This window comes from Numenius arquata, chromosome 10 (assembly GCF_964106895.1).
Source record: "Numenius arquata chromosome 10, bNumArq3.hap1.1, whole genome shotgun sequence".
In the NCBI taxonomy this organism is placed as follows: Eukaryota; Metazoa; Chordata; class Aves; order Charadriiformes; family Scolopacidae; genus Numenius; species Numenius arquata.
Window position 1 is genome coordinate 24,736,478 of NC_133585.1, and position 21,517 is coordinate 24,757,994.

The 21,517-nt window shown below is 40.8% G+C and overlaps 1 protein-coding gene across 3 annotated transcripts; it reads left to right on the forward strand.

The window, feature by feature from the left end:
- Positions 1 to 4: 4 nt before the first annotated feature.
- On the forward strand, positions 5 to 17,427 carry LOC141469090 (glycerol-3-phosphate acyltransferase 3-like). Of its 3 annotated transcripts, none has more exons than XM_074154399.1 (12): positions 5 to 160; positions 7,483 to 7,555; positions 9,151 to 9,439; positions 10,588 to 10,662; positions 11,331 to 11,420; positions 12,348 to 12,441; positions 12,714 to 12,829; positions 14,231 to 14,286; positions 14,622 to 14,707; positions 15,491 to 15,619; positions 16,765 to 16,844; positions 17,313 to 17,427. In XM_074154399.1, exons 1-12 carry the CDS (start codon positions 5 to 7, stop codon positions 17,425 to 17,427), a joined length of 1,359 nt encoding a protein of 452 aa, XP_074010500.1. The 3 variants fall into 3 exon arrangements, with proteins under 3 accessions (XP_074010500.1, XP_074010501.1, XP_074010502.1); XM_074154400.1 differs by having other exon boundaries at positions 9,169 to 9,439; XM_074154401.1 differs by having other exon boundaries at positions 80 to 160; positions 7,483 to 7,524; positions 9,147 to 9,439.
- Positions 17,428 to 21,517: the final 4,090 nt, after the last annotated feature.

Sequence of the window (21,517 nt, forward strand, 5' to 3'; positions counted from 1 at the left end):
AAGCATGGAAGAAAATAGAGAGGGCCGTGGCCTTGCAGAAGCCAAGATTTTGTCTGTCTGGATGATTTTGTTTGTGGTGTTAGTTTTGTTGCCTTCGATGTTCAGAGTGTCATTGGGGATTTCTCATTTCTATGTGAAAATTGTAATAAAAATATTTGAGGTAAGTTGAGAATTGGATTAAAAAGGTATATGTTTGCTACAGGATGTGTTTAATAAAAAAATAAAAATCTGTACATTTGATCTAGATGCCATAAAAGTCAGTAGAAAGAATTCTGTTAACTTGGATGTGGCATTTGCGGCTTTAACTTCCATGATAGCTCTTTTGTTAACGATATCTAACTATGTGGTGGGTTATAGTCTAATACTCGTTTGAGGTTTTCTTGGGTTAAAGTAGAGATTACATGATGTATTGCTTCTAGTTCAAGCTGGTTAGCATACTTCATGCTCTACTGATGACAATTAAACATAAATAAAAAGTTTTAGTTTATGGGAGTTGGTAGTAACAAGAGCATGTATTTTAGATGTACATAAATTTCAATGGTTTTATTTGGATTATTGGAATTACATGGTATTAATGAGTACTATTTTAGGTAAGAATACTGACTCTGTGTGTGTTTGTTTCTTCCAGTTATAAATCTGGGGGATCCAGCAGTCACAAGTTCTGCTGTATGAGACTCGAGGAATCCATGCAACCTTCTAAAAGTGTAATTTTTCTAGAGATTAACAGGTCATGGCTAAGATCTTGATTCTGCTGATATCAGTAAGAGTTTTCTGGGGCTTTTAATGAGCCAGAATTGCATTTAATTTTTCAAGTCTGACTTCTCATATCCATCAGTGGCCCAAAGTAGGTGCTGTCAATTCATCATACTGAACAGTGAAGCATTTCCATTTTCCAGTAGATTAACTTTGTCTTTCTGGCATAAACCTGCTTTTCATGAATATACTTTCTACTTGTGGCAGAAAACTTATTACTAGTATTGTTACTATTACTATTATTAAGCTGTTAGAGCTATCTATTTGTGCAGTACAACATGCCTGTAACAACGTGATACAGTTAATATGACCATTTTACCTTGCCAATTCTGTCTTATTTCTGTCTTATAATTATTCTGATTTTTTTATCTTATTTTTTTTTAAATACTGATTAAGAGCTCTTGGGCAGGGACAGTCTTCAGGTGTATGAACATCATTTAGCATAATGCATATGGCTGCAAACTTCAGGGGTTACTTGTTTTTTCAGATACTGGTGTCAATGGGAAATGACTGTCTGTAGTGGCTGTATGTTATATTGAGGTCTATATGTGATACTTTTTAATCAGCCAGTGGTATGTTAATTACATTTTTATTGGTACCCTGAGTAAGAGGCTCTTGGGCTTGGAACTGATTTCATCAGGTGTCTCATATCAAACACAAATCTGAGAAGGTCTTTGGACAGTTTTGCTGCTGCAGTTGGCAGCTATTAAAATAATTTCTGTATTTTATTTTTTCCCCCCCTGTGCATTTCACAACTCTGAAGGACATTTGACCCACCCAGTGGGAGCTTGATATAGGAAGGCACTTCACTTTGGAGAAGCATGTTAAATGTTTTTCTTTCCACAGGTTTTGTAAAACGTTAGGAGTATGACAATTTTATGTTCACAATGTGGATGATTCATTTATCAAAAAAGAACTAAATAAGTTAATTGTCGTGCACTTAGATACAGCCTTTTCTGTCTAGTTCCCCATTGCTGCAGCAGGTAACAACAGGAAGAGCACAGCTCCATGTACTTTGGTGCCCAGGGACAGGACAAGAGGAAATGGGCACAAACTTGAATACAAGAAGTTCCACCTAACCATGAGGAGGAACTTCTTTCCTGTGAGGGTGGCAGAGCCCTGGAAGAGGCTGCCCAGGGAGGTGGTGGAGTCTCCTTCTCTGGAGACATTCCAAATCGCCTGGACACGTTCCTGTGCAACCTGCTCTGGGTGGACCTGCTTTGGCAGAGGGGTTGGACTAGATGATCTCCAGAGGTCCTTTCCAACCCCATATCATTCTGTGATTCTGTGATACTGCAGTTCAGGCTGGCTTGTTTTGTTCTTTAGCTGAAAGTTATTCCCTAACTGTCCTGTGGGCCAATAAGGAGTTGTCTCTGTTTTCATTTTAGGATTAATTTCAGCTGTTTTAAGTGTTGGTCAAATGCTTCCATCGTGCTAAAAGTATAACTAAGTCCTGTCGTGGTGGGAAATGGGAAGGAGAGAGATGGAGGGTATGTCAGTTCCCCTTTGCTTGTGCTATGGGCCACTTGGCTCTTCGGAAGTAAGAGTAAGGCAGGAGATGCTGGGTGCCTGCAATTTTGGACCTCTTTTGGGAGTCCTGGGGCTCATTCCCCAGAGTATGGCTGAAATTGCTGCTTGGGTACAATTAGCTTTCAAGCAGGCATATATGCACCCTTTGTTCAAAAAATGAACAACTTGACATCGACAGCCTAGTCAAGTGTCGGCGTGTTTCTGGCTGTGACATTATCTACCTGAGATCTTGCTTTGTAATGCACAAAGACCATCCTTGGTTCCTGTTGTTAGCCTGAATGGAGATATAGGATGCCTTACTTGATAGCTGCACTGAAAATGCTGAGAGCGGATGCTTAGTCACGTATTGGCACGTTACTGAGTATATTGCAGGATTGTTCTTGGAAGGACCAAACTATTGGTTGATGTTTCGCCAAAAATCCAACCTTGAGCACTATGCCAGGATTTTCCATTGTGTTTCATTTGATCTAGTCTGTTATGTAGACCAGCAAAATTAATAGAAAACTTCTCACCTGAGAACACTTCATATTTGCTTCTTACAGCCATAAATGACTATGTAAATTGGGAGGCAGAGTGAAAACATGTTTTATTTTCCTCTGTGTTTTGTCAATTTGAGAAAAATGAAAGGGTAGAGACTGAAATCAAGGACTCGAAAATAAAATGGTATTTTTTTTTTCAAGTTGTGTTTTCAAAGAAAGCGTATCTGTAGTCCTTTCTGAATTCGCTGGGAGCCCTAGGTGTTTTAGGATAAAGCCCAAGTTTGCCCATCTGTTACTAATCAATGAGTAATGGTGGCATATGATGAGATAAGTAATTTTGATTTCCTGACTTCAGTGAAGTATTTTAGCAGTGTGAACAGTGACTGGGACAAATGGGCAAGATGTAGTCTATGTATGGAAAGAATTCGTACCCTTTGCTGCTTCTGCATCAAGGAATCTAGATACCTTGTTTTTTTTAGAAACAAAACAATCCTTTTTACAAAAGCAAGATTCAAGGTTTGAAAATTTGGGGGCTGATTGTTTCTGTTTGTGGTTATCTTTTTGTTTTGGTGTTTTGGGTTTTTTTTGAGAACATATGAATAGTACAATAGTAAAAGATCTCCAAGGCAGTAATTTCTCAATTGCATAGCTGTTAGCCCATAATTACTATTATTACCGTTAATTTATCCTAAAATATTTCTGGAAATGATAAAGATTAATTTGGCTTGGTTTCCGATAGGGCGATTCTTTCCCGTATGCTTTTTATTTGTGAAATAACATGTTTTCTCTAAGCTTTGTATTTCCTTGTCTGTAATGGGCTTTGGTGGAAATGATATTGGCAAAGCTGTGCTAGGGATATTATTCCAGCTCTTTAGTGTTGCAGCTGGAAAAGAACAGGCATTTGCTAGAATGAAATCTACACCGTGCTCTCGCAGTCCTGTGGAAAGTCAAATAAACGTATTAAACAGCTGTGGCTCCATTTGCCAAGAATCTTCTGGAATTTTATGAGATCTGAGCTTCTGTATGAAATTGGAGTATTGTTGTTTCTTGATAAATACTCATGTGTAGGAAGGACATCAGCTGGCTAATAATTGTGGATATTCTTTGACTTGATAGCTCGCTTGTATATTGAGGTAGCCAATATGCTGTAAACGCCTACTGGAGTATGGGCAGATGTTGCAGACACTTAAGCTCATTGCTCTGCTTTCTAATACATGGTTATCCTGAGCTAGCCACTGCATCAAAAAAACCCCGAAGAAATGATACTTGTGCTTTTCTCCCAAACAAATGTTTGGGACTCTTTTCAGCCTGTTTCACCTGCCCTCGCTGGAGCAGCCAGCAGATTTGTGAGTGCTTTTCACCATCCTGTTGTGGATGCTTGCACATCCTCTCAGATCTGCTATATAATATGCAGATCATTTGGTCTGGGTTCTTATTTGTGCCGTGAAAGGGGAAATGAGGCCAGACAGAAAGGACTGTTGGATGAAAAGGTCGTAAGTGCTTGATCTTAGAAGGTGATTTTAGCTTGAACTGAAAACCTACTGACCTTCTCTTTGTAATTATATCGGAAGACTTTACATGGAGTAATTGCCCCAAGGCCTTTGCCACACATGAGAACAAAGCCAAGAAGATGATTGAAAAAAGCCAGTGCAATGAGTTATTAGAAAAAGCTTTGTGAGAAAATGGGAGAAGAGGTAGTAAAATATGGGAACATAGAGGAAGAGAGGCAAAACTGAATTGAGTTATTACACAGTGGAGAAAAACGGGGTATGGAGCAACACACCAAACTATACTTAAAGGAAAAAGGGAGGAAAAACCAGAAGAAGTGAGATTTTAAAAAATGAACATTCCATATTGTATTGCTTTTCGTGTCATGTACAATGAAGAAATTAATTAATCCAATGAAGTATTAGGTACCCTTATTTTGTTCAGAATTTAATTATAGAAAGCCTCAAACAAATGGACTGTTAGAGTTAAGCTGTCAAGTCTTTCGTATTCCAGCTGGGATCACCTGCTGGATGTTTGGACTCTGTGTGTCTTCATCACTTCAGAAATGGGAGGGAGGAAAGCACAGCACCTGAATTCTCATTTGGTCAGCAGGCTTAGGAATGAAGTTGCTCCATTTAACACTTAAATTCTGTGTTAGTTGCAACATCTGTGTTTTTGTAAGGTATTTAAAACATCCTTTCATTACTGTTTTGCAACAAAGACCAGCGTGACAGCTCTGTCTCAATATTGTGCAAAACAAAGGCGATCACAAAGCCTTATTTAATATTTTAAAAACAAATCACTCATTCACATGCCACCAAATGCAGGACAACATAGAAACTACTCTGCTGGGTCAGTCCAGAGCTTGACCCAGACAGGTGACCTGGCTTTGACAGGCATCAATTCAATTGCTTGATGAAAAGCCCAAGAGCTGCGTGACTGTAGGGCCGTGTTGCCAGGAATACCCTCCCAGCTGCTTCTTGCTTCAGCCTCCCATGCCGGTTCATGAGTTAGGAGAGTTTTGTGTCCTGTGATGATTTTCATTGGTGTTTTTATGTAACTACTATTTCAGATGATCTCTGGCAATATGTCCTGGACAATGAACTCCACAACTTAACTGTGTTTTCTGGAAATATATTACCTTTTTCTTGCTCGTATGCTCTGCCCAACACTTTCATGTGAAACTCCCCAGTTCTTTTATTAGAAGAGAAAGTGCGTAACTGTTCCTGATGCACCTGTTCTGTGCCAGTCCAGGCTTTGTAGACCTCTGTTTTACACCATCTCAGACGACTCTTTTCCAAGCTAACAAGCCCCGTGTAACCCTTCACCTGTTGAAATCCCTGCGTCATATGCCTTGTCCTCTGCCTTCATAGCCTTGACTAATTACAGGCTGCCACTTTTGTCCTGCTGTTTCCCTGTGCTATGAGGCAGTTTACTTACTAGTAAACTTTATAAATTTTTGTTGGTTTTGAATTGTCTTGCTCATTTGAATTAGTTAACATGTTTTTGTGAGTCAGTTTGGTCTGTGATTATCACCCTTTTTCTACCTGGGGTTCAAAAGCCATCCTTATTGAGGTATTCTAAATCCCTCAGGATAGTATAAGCAAACTCGTTTCTGGCCGTGCTTGCCAACTGGCAGGTGCTTGTTCACGTAGGAGGATCATGATAGGCAAGATGAGGGTGGTAGACAGATAAACAGGAGACAAGAAAGCAGAGAGTAAGGCAAAGGGCTTTATTTGCCAAGGTGGGTGATTTTAATTTTTTTTCCTCCTTCATGCCATACATTTGTCCTATTGGGGAAGGGGTGAGGACCACCAGTACATTATAAAAAGGTTAAGTTTGCCACGTCTGCTTTTTTCTCTTTTGTAACATTATTGTTCCTGTGCTGTATATTCTTTCATTTCTCAATGTGTGGGCTGCTGTTTTCATGACATACCCTGGCCCCCCTATTCTGATAGTGTTGCAAAAAATTGAGACAGATGATGTACCCATTTACTTTTTCTAGGGAATAATTGGAAAATACAGACAAGGTGAAGGTGTGGTTTTGGGGGTATTTTTTTAATGGTGTTATAACATGGAGTTATATTACATGGAGTTTGAAATATCCCATCACTGCCTATTCTGGTTTCTCTTTTTTCTTTTAAGATGGCTGGTAAAAAAAACATCAGCTAAGAGTAACTAAAATACCCTAATTATGCTGTGATAAAGTGTCCCTTTTTTTGTTATTGTCTTAAACTTCAATAGCTACAGACAGAGCTGGTAGAGAGCACATAAAACTTAAGGATGACAAAAAGCTTGTTGATATTGTTGGCTCATGCAACACGTCGTAATGTGGTGAAGACTGAGATCAAGCTTCATGGTGACTTAAATGGCTGTGCATGTCAGTTAGAGGGAAATAAACTATTTAGCAAGAGTTTATCCTGAAGCGGAAGGATGCATCCTTATCTGTTGCAGGTGGGAAGCCTTAATAGCAGGTGAGGATGTAAGTTGAGTGGGTCATTGATTCTTTAATAATGAGCAGAGCCTACACGCAAGCAGCCTTTGTCCTTTGTTAGGGCCGATATCTTGATGTAAATATGGGAAGATCTAGTACTCATGAGAGCTACTGTTTATGTGTCTGTGTGTGATGGAAACATTCAAAACTATGAAAACTTCAAAAATTAGGCGTATTGGTAAATTTGGTTTTGCTAACGGAGGAGTTTTATGCGGCTCTGCACGAGGAGGAGAAAGTTGGTTAAGCTCAAAAAGGTAAAGACAGGGAATGGTGAAAACTCATTACCAAAACTACTACTTCAGAATTACGATGGATACAAAATGGTCCCTCCTCTCTTTTCTCTTAAGAGAAACTGTGTGAATGCCCTAAAACTGCAGTAATCTCTTTTATTCTTTAAAATCCATGTTTAGATCTATTTTTCCAGCATGTCTCTAATGTCAGGGATAGTATTTTGCATCATTCTATTGCCTGAAGCTAATTGGGGAAGAGAGAGTTTTAGACCCATGGTCCTGAAAAGAAGTTTGAACCAACCAATTTTTTCCTGAAAATGGCAAAAGGTAATCTGTGTAACAAATGAAGCAAAGAGGCATGCGGCCTCCAGGCCGAATTTGAGAAATGAAAATCTAAGACCTGGCTTCAATAAAAGAGGCTCAGGCAATTCACCTAAGGTAATTACAAAATACCTGGAAATAATGAAATGAAACCCATCAACATCTGCTTTTCTTGTTTTGGGAACAGTGGGCCACCCTGCAGATTGAGGAGGGAGTAAAAAAGCAGAAGGCGCTGGCACTTGAAAGTTTAATCTCCACTGGTAAGATTTCTGAATGAAAGTGACGCAGCATTCTCTGTCTTGTAAAAAGGCAACTATTTTAATATCTTGCCTAGAAAAGAGTAAACGGAAACATAAATTGCATCTGATGTTAAGTAAGAAAACTAGAATGGCCAAAATGGAGTTTGATGGGCAAATAACTGCTGAAGTTACAAACCTACAAGGATGTTTTAGGATGTTACAAGCAAGAGAATCTGTGAATGATTGAGTCTTCTGAATGAAAGGTGTTAGAGACTCGTGTGGGTATAGAAAGGCATTGCTGTTAAACATTTGGGAAGCTGTCCCTGTTTTCATGAGTATTTTGTACTTTCTGACCCCCATCAGCTCTCTCTTTACAAGATGAGGAGGAATGAGTATTCTTAGCCCTTGGCATTGCTCTCTTGCTTCTTGTAACTCCTTGCAATCAAAAACCCAGGGTCTCTCAAGTAAAGAAGCAGCACTATCCCATGGATCACAGTTAACAATTAGCACTCTTGTCTAAGCATGGGTGTAAAATCTGAGAGAGGAGGTTTTGGTAGTATTTTTTCTTTCCAACTATTTTTCCTTTCTTCTTTGACTAAAGGGGACTGGGTTAAGTTCTCATATTAATCTTTATACTTGCAGTGCCATTTTTAGTCATTAGTCATGTGGACTGCTTGGTTTGTCAGCTGATGAATTTCGGGTTCTGATGATTTCCTGGTTGTTGAAGGTTTGACTGAAGTGCAGCTAGAGAAAAGTGTTGTGATTCTGATCAGGGGGTAGTATGCTGATTAAGATAAATGAAATGTATTTTGAATAATAAATATTTAATATCATCCAATACCTGTCCGTCCCATACCCCCCTCCCCCCCCCCCCCCCCCCCCCCCAAAAAAAAGCCAAACAAAAAAGCCAAGTGTTAGCTGGTATGAATCAGAACAATTTTAGTCACTGTAATCAGCCAGATAAGAATCTGGTCTTAGAGGGACCTCAGCAAACATCACTGAGACTTTCTGTGTGGCCATCCCATGAGGTGTAATTTTACAGATATGGAGCATGAATATGTTGTCATTCTTCCTGCACAATGCTTCTGTGCGATACTATTATAACTCAGGGGAAAAATCTAGACACTTTGAAGTTTCTCAGTAGTGAAGTAGCTCTTAAAGGAGAAGGGATGGGGGAAGAGAGAAGGCTGTACCAGAGGAAGGTGTTTGTTTCAGCTGGGAAAAAGTAAAACTAATCAACAGTAGCAAGAACAAAAACTATACAAACACTGCCTGAATTTGAGTCAAGGCACCAGGAGGGATCTGTAACCTTGGCAGTGCACTGCTGACATTTCTAGGTGTGTGTACATACATTGTTTGGTAAATGACAATGAAGTAGGTGTTGTATTTAAGGTTTTATTCACAGCTTGCTTTGAATGCTCTTCTCCTTTCTTCAACAGTTTAGTGGTGTTATGTGGCATAGGATTAGAGATTTAACTTGTGGAACTAAATGCTAGTATGTAAATAAAGCATAACAGTGCAATTATGGTGCTTGGAGTAAGAGAACTATTTCTAAAAAGCACATGTGTTTTACTCTTTTTGGAACCATGTTGTCCATTCCACTATCTGAAAGGAAGACTTATTTCCTCATGCAGGGATCATCCAGAGAGAGGAAACCTCCATGGAAGAGGAGATTGCTGGCCAACACCAAGGACGCTTTAACCTTGGTGATGTTATGTACTTCTCCAAGAAGGGGTGTGAGGCAGTTGCAGAAGATGAAGTCACCCAACGGTTCTCCTCTGAGGAGCTGGTGTCCTGGAATCTCCTCAGCAGAACCAATGCCAACTTTCACCATGTCAGCTGGCAGCTGACCGTTGTGTGGGTCATTGGGATTCTAATTCGGTATTGTCTACTGATGCCTTTTCGGTGAGCCAGATGTAATTTGATCTGTTTTTCATGTTACTTTTTACAAAATATGTGAAAAAATATGTTATTGACCAGTGCAGAAAGGAGAACCTGGCATGACTTTGTTTTCTGAGATGCCATCGAAACTCAAATATCGCTAAAAAAAAAAAAAGGCGCTTGAAGATGTAAATTTCTCATGTTCCATATACTTTATTAGTAATTAATTTCTTTTTAAAATCCAGCAAAACTTTATAGAAATGATCTGGAGATCTTTTTGTTATGTAAAGTAACAACTGTGTCGACTGAAAGGATCAGGCTCTACCTGTCTAAGACAGACAGACTGTATGCTGAACACTTGGGATCTGAAGCAAAGCCAGTGTTCAGGGAGCACAGGGCTGAATGGAAAAAGAGATATATCCACCTGGAATGTACTACATTCTTCTACAATTTTCTTTTAAGCAAAACCAGCCTTTAGCATATTGACCAAACAGTCACAAATATTCCTACATTCTTGTAAAGAGCAGGAGCTTTTAGAGTGTCTTATTCCTTTGATGGAAGGACAGTATATTTAAAACATAGCTGCAGTGCATATACAGATTTTATACCAGTCAATGACATACCAGAGCACACATGCCTGTGTGTAAACTTAGATATGATGCTTAGTAAGACAACTGTTATGTAGAAATGGTTTCAATATTGGTTTTGCTCAGTCATTAGTAACCTATGACATTTAATTTTCATGATTATATAGTGGCTTACTGCATGGGGTAGAAATATGTACTGAAATTTCTGGATAGGTTTTTAAAAATGAAATTACGAGTCCCTTTTGGCACTGAGAAATCTCACCTGCATTAAAGAACAGTAGTGACTTGTCATCCTTTTTGAACACAGCGGCTTCTTTACCATGTGATAGCTTCAGATCAGGGCACGGTGCTTTTTGAAAGGTAGACTCTAGGCAGCACGAGGTTTTGTACTCAGTGCAGGATTAATTGAGTGAAAACATGCTCATATTATCCTGTTAGCCTTAACTGCTTTGTATTGCTAGTTAGATGCTATTAATGGTGGAGGAAACCATTGAGAAATGGATCAAAGGATTAAAGATAATATTTTCTTGATTGGTCTTCCAGTTTTGCTTCTTAGCATTTAATTAAGATTATTTTACTTTGTAGTGTCTGCTTGGCTGTTTTCAGCATCCTCTTGCTGGTCTTGGCCACTACAGTAGTAGGACAGTTTCCAAATGGCAGGTAGGTGCCTACTGAGAGCTCTTTCTATTTCTATTTTATTTCTTTAAGGGTTTGAGTTGATGTGTTGGAATATAAATCTGCTTAATCTGGAGGATTAATGTGGACTATTGTGGGGTGACTTTTTCTCTACTGTAGACTCTGAGAGCACTATAAGAGACAGTATGGCAGTGGCATCTGAAAGTGGACATGCAATGTAAGCCAGATAGATACTGGAAGAGTGTCTTAGAGTGGGCTCTACTTGAGTCAAAATAGGGCAAGTAAATTGTCTGTCCTGAGCAATTCCTAATTAATACTGTGAGATTGTTATGTGCTGTCAATGCAGAAAACTCAAACACAATTCACCAGCTAAATATTTTTATATTAAATTAATGTTAATGAATGAGTTAATAACAGTTGCTTCCAGAGAAAATCTGTAAAACAAACCCCTGACTATTATCTTCTCTGCTTCAAATCTGGTGGGTTTAGAATAGATTACAGTAGAAGAATGCAACAAGAATATCTTTGATACCCAGTAAGCTCCTCCTGCATGGCATTGTTAGTGCAATGAATCCTCTTAGTATGGTCTTTGTAATAACAGCTGTTGGGAGTAATTTGGAGAGTTCACATTACGTTGTTCTGTGAGTGACTGCGTAGAACTGGAAATGTATGTATGGCTTCGTTTCTTTTAGAGTTAAATGCTGGCTGGGCAACCAGGTTCAGATGATATGTGCCACATTAGGTGTCCGATGTGTAAGTGGTCTTGTTCATTTCCACAACAGGTGAGTGATACCACCCTGCTCTTGTTGGCTTGTTATTGCTTTTGTACGGTACTTAATGTCTCGAGTTTCAGTGTGGGATTTTTATTCCATTACTGCACAGACACTATGATGGTGCCACACGATCCAAGAAGCTGTTTGGATCATCTAGACTCTGTCAAGATGTTTGCATGCTCTTCTGTGTTTTCTGTTGTGTATCGGCAGGGTAGTGCAAAAGTGTAGTAGTACTGTGTTCTTGATTAAATATACACTTAGATGTTTTTCTCAGTGTTTGCCATGAACACATTACAATCACATGCAAGAAAATAGTCATAAAACACTCAGCTGTTCTATTAGCCAATTTGTCTGGTAACTAATTCTTCATGCTCTCACCTAAAGTAAGTTATGGGTGGCATTTCAGTAAGTTATTGTAATATCTTGCCTGCTTGGTGGTGGAGCTTTATGTATTATAATAGAGGCTTCTGAAATATTTTTTGTGCTGTGCTTTAGAAAATAAGGAAAATCATGCCCTGGTGTCTTTGCTTTTAGAATTTTAGTGTCCAAATATTCTTTGATATATGCCTCTATGAATGATAATGTATGCAGCTTCCTACTCCAAAAAAGTCTCATAGTCTTAGCTGGAAGGAAACTGGTTTTGGTGAAATGCCAAAACTATTGAAATCTGAAGGGATTCTTGAAAGTATGTGGAAGGATGACTTATCTGCTGTAAGGTACTGTCAGAAGTTTTAACATATATCATAGTAATATTAGTATTTTTAAATGTTTTGTGTTCTTCCACTTCCTATGATCTACAGATAATCTGTGTGCCTGAAATGCTTTTGTCACTGAGAGTCTCAATTGTTGATGTGTGCTCGCTGGATGGATCACCTGATAGGGCCTGTAGTCTGGAGAATAAACATTAAGTAATGACATTTATGGTTGTCATTGCAGGGAAAACAGACCACGGGAAGGAGGCATCTGTGTAGCCAACCACACATCTCCATTAGATGTTCTAATCCTGGCCAGTGATGGATGCTATTCCTTGGTACGAACAAGAGAGCTGGTAAATATTGGTAACGCTGAGATGCCTGTAAATGTAGTGTTGGATAGGAAGATAAACTTACTGGTAGAAAGAGTGGGATTTGATAGCATTCAAACTCATGTTCAGGACCGCAAAAGGATAGACATAGGCAGATGTGTGTGCACTTTTGACTGAGAGGATTGGTAAAATTTGTGAACTGATGCATCTGTGTTCAGAATTTTATCATTTAAGTACCTGTATGTATGCATAGTAACCAGTTTCTTTTGGGCTTGCAGGTTGGCCAGGCACACGGAGGGCTTATGGGACTTATTCAAAAATCTTGCATGCAAACCACTCAACATGTTTTGTTTGACCGCTCAGAAATGGAAGACCGTCATCTGGTGAAGAAAAAGTAAGGTAGTGAGGTGTTTGCTTAATTGACCCGTCAGCTCTAGTAATTGGGAGGGCCAAGTGTGAGTTGAAACTGTTCTTGCCCTGTGTCTCTGTTTGGTGGGCAGCTGCAGGTTGTCATCAGTGTAAGCTTTAGAACTGCTCCATCGATGAAGTTGCAGGGTGCAGCAGTCATCTACTGAGCTTTTGATCATTTGCCCTGTAACCTTTGGGAATTTCCACATTGCCAAAATCGTCCTGCCTGCTGCAGGCAGAAGCTTGTTCATTCAAGTTTCGAGGCTGATGATTCGGGGTGTCAGGGCAGAAATCTGAGTTCTGTCAGCATATGTGCTTCCTGGGTCATGCCTTGCCCAGGTACGCTTTTCATCAGCTCTGAGCATTGAAGCTGGTTATATCTGCTGTGAGTACAGGATAAAGGGAGGCTGATTTTAGAAAAGGAAAAAAAGAAAAAACGAAACAAAACAAAAAAACCCCAAGGTACCACCTAGCTGCTAGAAGCTGGAAGAGCATCCTGGAGAAGTGTCTTAATATGTTTGCTTAATGCCTATACTGCTCTCCAGGCCTGCAGTATTGATCCCTGGCAGAGACAGCACGTTGGACTTTAAGGACACGAACAGGATTGACTCAGTATGGCAGTTCTTATATTCTCGGGTGTTTACAGAGGCTGTTCTTAGTCATCTTAAATCTTCATGAAATAGGGTGCAACGCAGCTAACATCAAGTAAGTGTTTAAGGACAGTTTGTCCTTAAAAAAATGGAGAAGGTACCCCCATGCTGGATCATTCCTTCCTTTTTTTGATATCTGATGTTTTGGTTTTGCTCTTTAATGCAGACTGGAGAGGAACTGCATGCTCTTGAGTCACAGGAAAGATAGGTGTCTCAGAAAACAACAGATTTTGTGTGTCAGCAGTCTGCTTAGTGGTAATACACTTGTTTTTAAGTGATGCAGCAAATGTAGCGAAATAGTGGCCTCTTAACTAGATGCAGAGAATCGTTAGATACATACAAAACTGATGTTCTGAACCTAGAAGCCATGAAAACTTGAAATATGGAATATACTTCAGTCAGAAGAAAAGTTTGACTGTGTTCATAGCTAGAACCTGTCAAAGATAAATGGGAAGAGACTTTTACATGCTTCAAGTTCTCTCGCCTTGTGTTAATTGAGTTAAAATGGTGAAATAAAACCGCATAAAGTTTTGTAGAAAACCTAGTTTTGCAATTGGCAAGAGATAACCTTTGAGATGAAAGCCTAAAACTAGCACACATCCTGGCTGAGGCTGCTGACTGGTCAAGGGCAATTGGGCAAGGGCTTTTCCTGTCTTGCATAAGAAGTAACAGATGTTTAGATTCTTGGCCAAATACAAATATGAAATATACACTGAAATTTTATTTTCTCTCCACAGAATTAGAGAGCACATTGCAGATAAGGCCAAATTACCCATTTTAATTTTCCCAGAAGGTAGGAAACAACTATATTGATTTTATTGTGCTTCTCACTTCTTGCCACTGAGTGCAGTTTATTATATCCAGTCTTTACAAATGAGGTGCTTGGTTTTAGTCTGTAGAATTAATTAGGTCTTGTGAGATATTAAAAGTCAGATTCTGGTATTTCAAAAGTCTGCTTGTCCTAGTGTATATCATGATGGAAAAGAGAACAGGTTCTGGGGTTATATTTTGGAACTAAGGCTTACTTTCTCCTTTAGCAGCTTAAGGGTCCTTAGACAGTTTCAGATTCATTTGCTGATACTTTTCTTGCAGTTGATTAAACTCTTCATCTGTTCTAATTCTGGCCAGGTACGTGCATAAACAATACATCAGTAATGATGTTTAAGAAGGGAAGCTTTGAGGTAGGAGGGACCATCCATCCAGTAGCAATCAAGGTAATGTATCTGCAGTTTTCCAAAGGTGGAAGAATTATTTGCAGAAGCTTCTCATGTCAGAGAAGCTGTTTGTGTGTAAACCTTAAAGAGGAGTTTGTTCTGTGTGAATAAGATACTGAATAAGCCCTGAGAAAATGGAAACTTTTCATGTTGTGCAATGTCTTGCAGTTCAGTGCAGCGTGGAAAATGTTTCACTGAGTATCTTTAAAGCTGGTTAGAAGCAACCTGAAAGGCCTAACGGCAATTTCTACGCTGTGTGTTCTGCCTGCTCTTTCTGTCCTAGGCCTCCTGGCTCTTGTGTGCTTTGGGGATAAAGGCACTTTTCTTGGTACTTCCAAAGCTTTCTGAGTGGCTTTAGCCAACTCACCCTCGCTCTAGATACATTAGTTACTTTTTCTGGAACTTCAGTGTTGCATAATCTTACGAAAATTGTTAAAACCAGTGTGAGTGTTTTCAAGGAAACCTTTGTAGTCAGCATATTTGTAGAAAACTAGTCTTAACGTTTTGAGTAGATCTATCTTGTTATAGTTGAGATGTGTTTCAATGGGTCTGTTGCATCTTGGGGTCCTGCACTGCTTGTAAAGGTTAACTGTTACAAACTTGTAATAAACGTTGAAATGTGGAGCTTTATTCTGAATTTACTGCAGCTTTTAGGAGGTGTGGTCAGGTTTGCCCCTGCTTTAACAAGTTGAACTGTGACTTCGTGGCCAAAAAAGAACAACTTACATGATTTAAACTAAGGGAACAGTTTACGCCCTTCCCCTTACTCTTGTTGTCTTCCAGTATGACCCCCGCTTTGGAGATGCGTTTTGGAACAGCACAAAGTATTCCATGATGACCTATGTTTTTAATGTGATGACCAGCTGGGCTATTGTCTGTAATGTGTGGTACCTGCCACCAATGGTCAAAGAGGTACTGACGCTTTCGCATGTTTTGAAAATGCTCAGAAAATACTGTCTGGGAGGGAGACTGCATTCCTGCTCCCAGTGTGTTAGCATTACGTTTGAGAATCTTTATCGACAACTTAATCGACAAAGGCCAGAAAGCAACACTGTAGTCTTAAAACTAAGTGAGCACGGATTTATGTGGGTTAGTTATCTCCAAGTAAAAACTACTCTCACAGATACTTAGACATTTCTGTCCCGTGCTTCCAAACAGCTTCTTTACTTGGGTGCAGCTGTCTTGCTTTCCTCTGCTCCCAGAGACTAGAAGAGATGTTAAATGGGGTTTTATGCTGCAGGAGTCCTGCCCTTCAGCATGGCACAGACCTCCCTTTTTTACTTCAGAAGTGATATATGGATTCAGACCTTCTCTTCACTCCATACTGGGGTGCTTCTGCCTTCGGTGTACCCCCACCTCTACCTCCATCTGCACGGCTTCCTCCCACCTCCTTGTTTCTCAGGCTTGCAGAATATCCGGCTAATCCTTTGCCCAGCAGCTTTACCCCACAACAGGCACAGCCTCTCAGCCCACTGGCCCTGGATACCCACCTGATGCTGACAAAGTGGTCAAGGCCTTTGTTCCAGCCATGCCCCAGTTTGGTACTGCTGACCCTGGGCTTTGCTCAGCCCTGTTCTTGGCAGGAGAGCTGCTGTAACGCACGTATCTTCAGTCCTTTGCAGTTTGGGCAAAGAGATGCCTGTGAACTCAGAATAATTCACTGATCCTGAATGCACCAGGACCCAAGCCTGTTCAAGGCCCCCATCCCCTCCAAGGTGATCCCGTTGGTGTGTTCTCAGTTTCAGACTGATACTGAAGTACTGGGAGCAGATGCATCCCCTGCTCTGGCCAGACCTGTGACCTCATGCTTTGTGGTGTTTGAGATTTGCCCCAGAAACCATGGAGCCTCCCACTTAGTTCTTTTTTGGCACCGAATGGTGGCAAACCAGGTAGCATTCCCTGGGACCAGCTGGAACTGCCCTGCAGGTCACATTTGGCTTATGGGCCAGGCATAAACCCAAGCGCCTGCTGTCTGACAAAAAGTATCTCTCTGAGACATGGAGAAACTGTTGAAGTTGCAAAGCAAATAGTTCATTTATTTTTATTTTTTTTTTCAGGAAGAAGAAGACGCTGTTCACTTTGCCAACAGAGTGAAGGCTGTCATTGCTGCCCGGGGAGGAATGTCTGTGCTTCCTTGGTAAGAAGCAACACCTCTGAGGTTGGGTTTAAAGCATATTGAGGTGTTTTGTATTCTGAAACGTTAGCCTGGAATCTTTTAAAACTTATCCCAGATTTGTTTTGTTTGGGCTGGAAGGGCATCCCCCTTACTGACTCGGAGTCAGAAAATATTACTTTATTCCTTGAACACTTCCACTAGAATAAATAGACTAACATAGTATAAAAAGAGAAATGGAGCTGACAGGTGGATCTAGCCAGCAGGTAGTATTGATGAAAATAAATTATTTGCCTGTTAAATGCTGGATTAAAGGAAAGGCATTACTTGTGTTTTGTGGTAAGTCTTAGTAGTACAGATCATTAATAATTGTATTGCAAAAGCCAAAATTTACAGTAAAAACTGCTTTGACTACATAGTCTAAATATAGTAATGTTTTTCTGCCTTGACCCTGAAGTGAGCTCAAGGATGTTTCTTTTCTGTATCTTTCAGGGATGGGGGACTGAAAAGGAAAAAGGTCAAAGAGTCTTTCAAGGAAGAGCAACAGAAAAAATATTGCCAGATACTAATAGAAAATGGATCTGTGGGAAACGGAAGTGTTTGTTAAATGGTATTTATTTTATCTCATTTTTTCCATGAGTTATCTCCACCAGAAAACAGGCTAGTTTTTATATTAAAACGGACATATTTTGCTTCTGTCCCTGCAAGATATTTTGCATATGACACAGCAGGGAAACCATAAAGAGATAGTATTTTGTGTTAAATAAGGATATCACTTTACAAATAGGAACATATACAATATACTAGTAAATTCTCTCTGATGCTGAGTGAGAAAAATCTGCAATAAAATTGCTTAGGTTCATTAAAACATCATTTTTTAAATCTTTGTGTTACCCTGAAGACTTAAATGGTTACTTCTTAACTCATAATAAAACACCTCTGTACTCGTAGCCTCTATCGGTGACTCGGACTAACAGTTTTCCTGTGAGCCACAGTCACTGTGTCACTGCAGAGACAGATCTCCTGATGGCAGAAAACATTAAGCAGTTCACCAAAAACATGTTTTCTGAATTGCAAGTTGGAGAGGAAATGCTGGATGTCAGAGGGAAAGTGGCAGTCGCTGACTTCCTCTTCCATGTTGCAAGACCAGGGATTACAGCATAGGAAGTTTTCCAGGGTCCCATTGCCAAACAGCAGAACGGTGTCTGGGGCGGTGCTTCCCTGATGCCTGCGTGTGTGGTGCTGGGGTAAATCAGTCACAGCCAAGGACAATGTCAAAGAAAAATATGTTGTATGCCACCTGCTTGTGTTACTGCTTGATGTGAAGGTTACCGATTTGTTCTCTGAGGAGCCCGCACTCCAGAAATAAATAGAGCAAGTGCACTTAAAGAATCTTAATGGAAAAATTGGTCACCTATAGTATTTCTTTGTATAAAATATCTGCTCTCTTGCTAAGTAGCTCCCACGTGGAAGAATTTGGCTTCTTTAATGATCTGAACATCACTAATGAAGCACACAGGAATAGGTGTTATTTTGCCCGAGCTGTTTTGAGATGGATGAGTTGGTCAAGACAGTTAAGATTTATGTGACAGCAGCCTGTTGACTTGAGGTCTCAGCAGAGATGGAGAACCTGTTGTGGTGAGCACAAATACACCCTGCAGAAAGGCAGATAGAACACTGCCCAGCCCCAGAGAGTCTAGAAAACCAATATTCAGGGGAGAGTCCCAGAGGTGATAACTGCCCTGAGGCTGCGTGGCACAGATGTAGCACAGAACAGAGCTCTCCTCTTCTGTGGCCAGGCCTGAAGTGTCATCCCTGGGCTTAGCTGCTACTGGTATGTGAAACCTCTTGGTGGATCAACCACTCATAGGTAAGTAGTAGGAGAAACTGCCCTTTCAAAAAGCTATTAGCCATCCAGATAGGGAGAGTGCTAGCAGTATGTCTACAAAGGAATGCTGCTTCAGGCTCTCCTATTGTGAAAGACATCTGCTTGCTCCTGACTGCAGTAAGCTGTGCTTCCGCATCTGTTGAAGCTGTTGATTCAGTTTCTAAGTATAAAAATCTGAAGAAGTGTGTCAGACTATCCTGGTAACTGTTGAATCTCTTCAGTGTGCCAGATTTTAAAATGGGGAGCTTTTCCTTCTGTGTGACCGATGTCTGAGAGTTGCCAACAGAGACTGCAGTTGCGTGCAGGGGGGTAAGACAAGTGCTGGGAGCATCTTTTGCACGTTATTGTGTGCTGCCTTCCTGCTGGGAGGCAAAAGGGGAGATAGAATAGGCAAAAAGAGGGGCCAGAGACAGGAAAAGGTAGGGATATAAAGAAGAAATGTTGGAACAGAAATTTTCTTATTTGGGTTCTGCTTCTGTAAGGCATTAGGAGATAATGTGCCTTTTTTCCTGTCCTGTAACGCTTCCCCAGCTCACTAAGAGCAGAAGAGCCCTTGAATGCATGATCATCATTATGGTTATGACTCCAAGTCTTGTAAAAGTGTAGCTCGGACCTCTGAATGTAGGAGTGTTACACATCACCTGTTGAGCTGTGGGAGGAGTGGTGGGTTGTCTATATTTTCTCTGTCATTTTTTTGGCTGTCTTGACAAAAGAAGCTAAAAACTCTGTGAAGTAGGTACTTACATACAGAATAGGTAAGTTTAAGGGAAACAATGAACCCAAGAACTTGTCAATGACAGGAGTGAGGTGTGCTTTTTTAGCTGCTGGTAAAAACACTGACCTGACTTGGAATAGAGACTACTTGCCCTGATTTAAGGAAATGGTTCTGGGTTTTGGTGGTGCTTTCTTTACCTACCTTCCATCTCCCCCTTTCCTTTCTCTTGATTCTCTGTATTTCATTTGCATTTATCAGCAGTGGCCTTGGTAATCGCTTTGAACTGAAACTGTACACTGCCCTTAGAGTGCTGAGGTTGTGGAGGAACTGATGGTTTTCCAAAATGACACCACAGAGTCCCCCTCTACTCTGCCCTGGTGAGGCCACAACTGGAATACTGCATCCAGTTCTGGGCTCCCCAGTTCAAGAGAGACAGGGAACTATAGGAGAGAGTCCAACGTAGGGCAACTAAGATGATTAAGGGATTGGAGCATCTCCCTGATGAGGAAAGGCTGAGGGAGCTGGGACTCTTCAGCCTGGAGAAGAGAAGGCTGAGGGGAGACCTTATCTGTGTTTACAAGTACCTAAAGGGTGGGTTGAAGGATGATGGAGCTGGACTCTCCTCAGTGGTTTCCAGTGACAGGACGAGGGGCAATGGGCACAAGCTGGAACATGGGAAGTTCCATTTAAATACGAGGCGAAACTTCTTTCCGGTGAGGGTGCCAGAGCCCTGGAACAGGCTGCCCAGGGAGGGTGTGGAGTCCCCTTCTCTGGAGATCTTCAAGCCCTGCCTGGATGCAGTCCTGAGTGATGTGCTGTTGGCAGCCCTGCTTTAGCAGGGGAGTTGGACGAGATGATCTCTAGAGGTCCCTTCCAACTCTGAAAATTCTGTGATTCTGTGATTCCGTGATAAGTGTGTCTTCCTCCTCCAGCAGGAATCATAGAATCATAGAATCATTCAGGTTGGAAAACACCCTTGGGATCATTGAGTCCAACCATCAATCCCACTCTACAAAGTTCTCCCCTACACCATATCCCCCAACACCACATCTAAGCGACTCTTTGACTCATCCAAGGATGGTGACTCAACCACCTCCCTGGGCAGCCTGTTCCAGTGTCTGACCACTCTTACTGTGAAGAATTTCATCCTAATGTCCAGTCTAAACCTACCCTGTTGCAGCTTGAATCCATTCCCTCTTGTTCTATCGCTATTTGCTTGTAAGAAGAAAAAAATTTTTAGGCAAAAAATTTTAGGAAGGCATGGTAACGGCAAAAAGAACATGTTCTCATAACACGTGAGTGGGAAGCCGGTAAACTGCAGCTTATTTTTTCACAGTCAAAGAGCTCACACTTGTGTTACTCCTCCTCTTTGCTTATCTTCCACTGGTCTTGCAGGAACCAGGCTTCTAAACTGTTTGAGCCCCTTTTTCACTCCGTACCTTTGCAGCATCAAATGTAGCACGGTCTCGTGCTAATTTGTGCCAAGTTCTTGGCTAATTTGTGCCAAGTGATAGGCCTACATGGAAGAGAAGGAATATTTCAGTGGATCAGGCACTCAAAAAAACCAAACCCAAACAAAAAACCCTTGAAAAAATCATGTCAGTGTAATTAATGTTTTTTTTCTTATTATTCTTTTTTTTTATTTATTTGCTAGCTCTGCAAGCTCCATAGACAAGATCACAGAATCACAGAATGATATGGGGTTGGAAGGGACCTCTGGAGATCATCTAGTCCAACCCCCTGCCAAAGCAAGTCCACCCAGAGCAGGTCCCACAGGAACGTGTCCAGGCAGGTTTGGAATGTCTCCAGAGAAGGAGACTCCACCACCTCCCTGGGCAGCCTGTTTCAGGGCTCTGCCACCCTCACAGGAAAGAAGTTCCTCCTCATGTTTAGGTGGAACTTCTTGTATTCGAGTTTGTGCCCATTTCCTCTTGTCCTGTCCCTGGGCACCACTGAAAAAAGACCGGCCCCATCCTCCTGACACCCTCCCCTTAAGTATTTATAAGCGTTGATCAGAAGACAGATCAATGTAGCTAGAATCCTTTATTCTCTTGACTCCAAATGTCTTTTTCTACAGTCTGTCTTATCTTTGGG

Excerpts from the sequence above, each read along its gene's own strand:
- LOC141469090 (XM_074154399.1), top strand. The coding sequence starts at position 5 with ATGGAAGAAAATAGAGAGGGCCGTGGCCTTGCAGAAGCCAAGATTTTG. Across the intron at positions 9,440-10,587 it reads TGTCTACTGATGCCTTTTCG|TGTCTGCTTGGCTGTTTTCA; the intron begins GTGAGCCAGATG and ends TTTACTTTGTAG. Across the intron at positions 10,663-11,330 it reads GGACAGTTTCCAAATGGCAG|AGTTAAATGCTGGCTGGGCA; the intron begins GTAGGTGCCTAC and ends CGTTTCTTTTAG.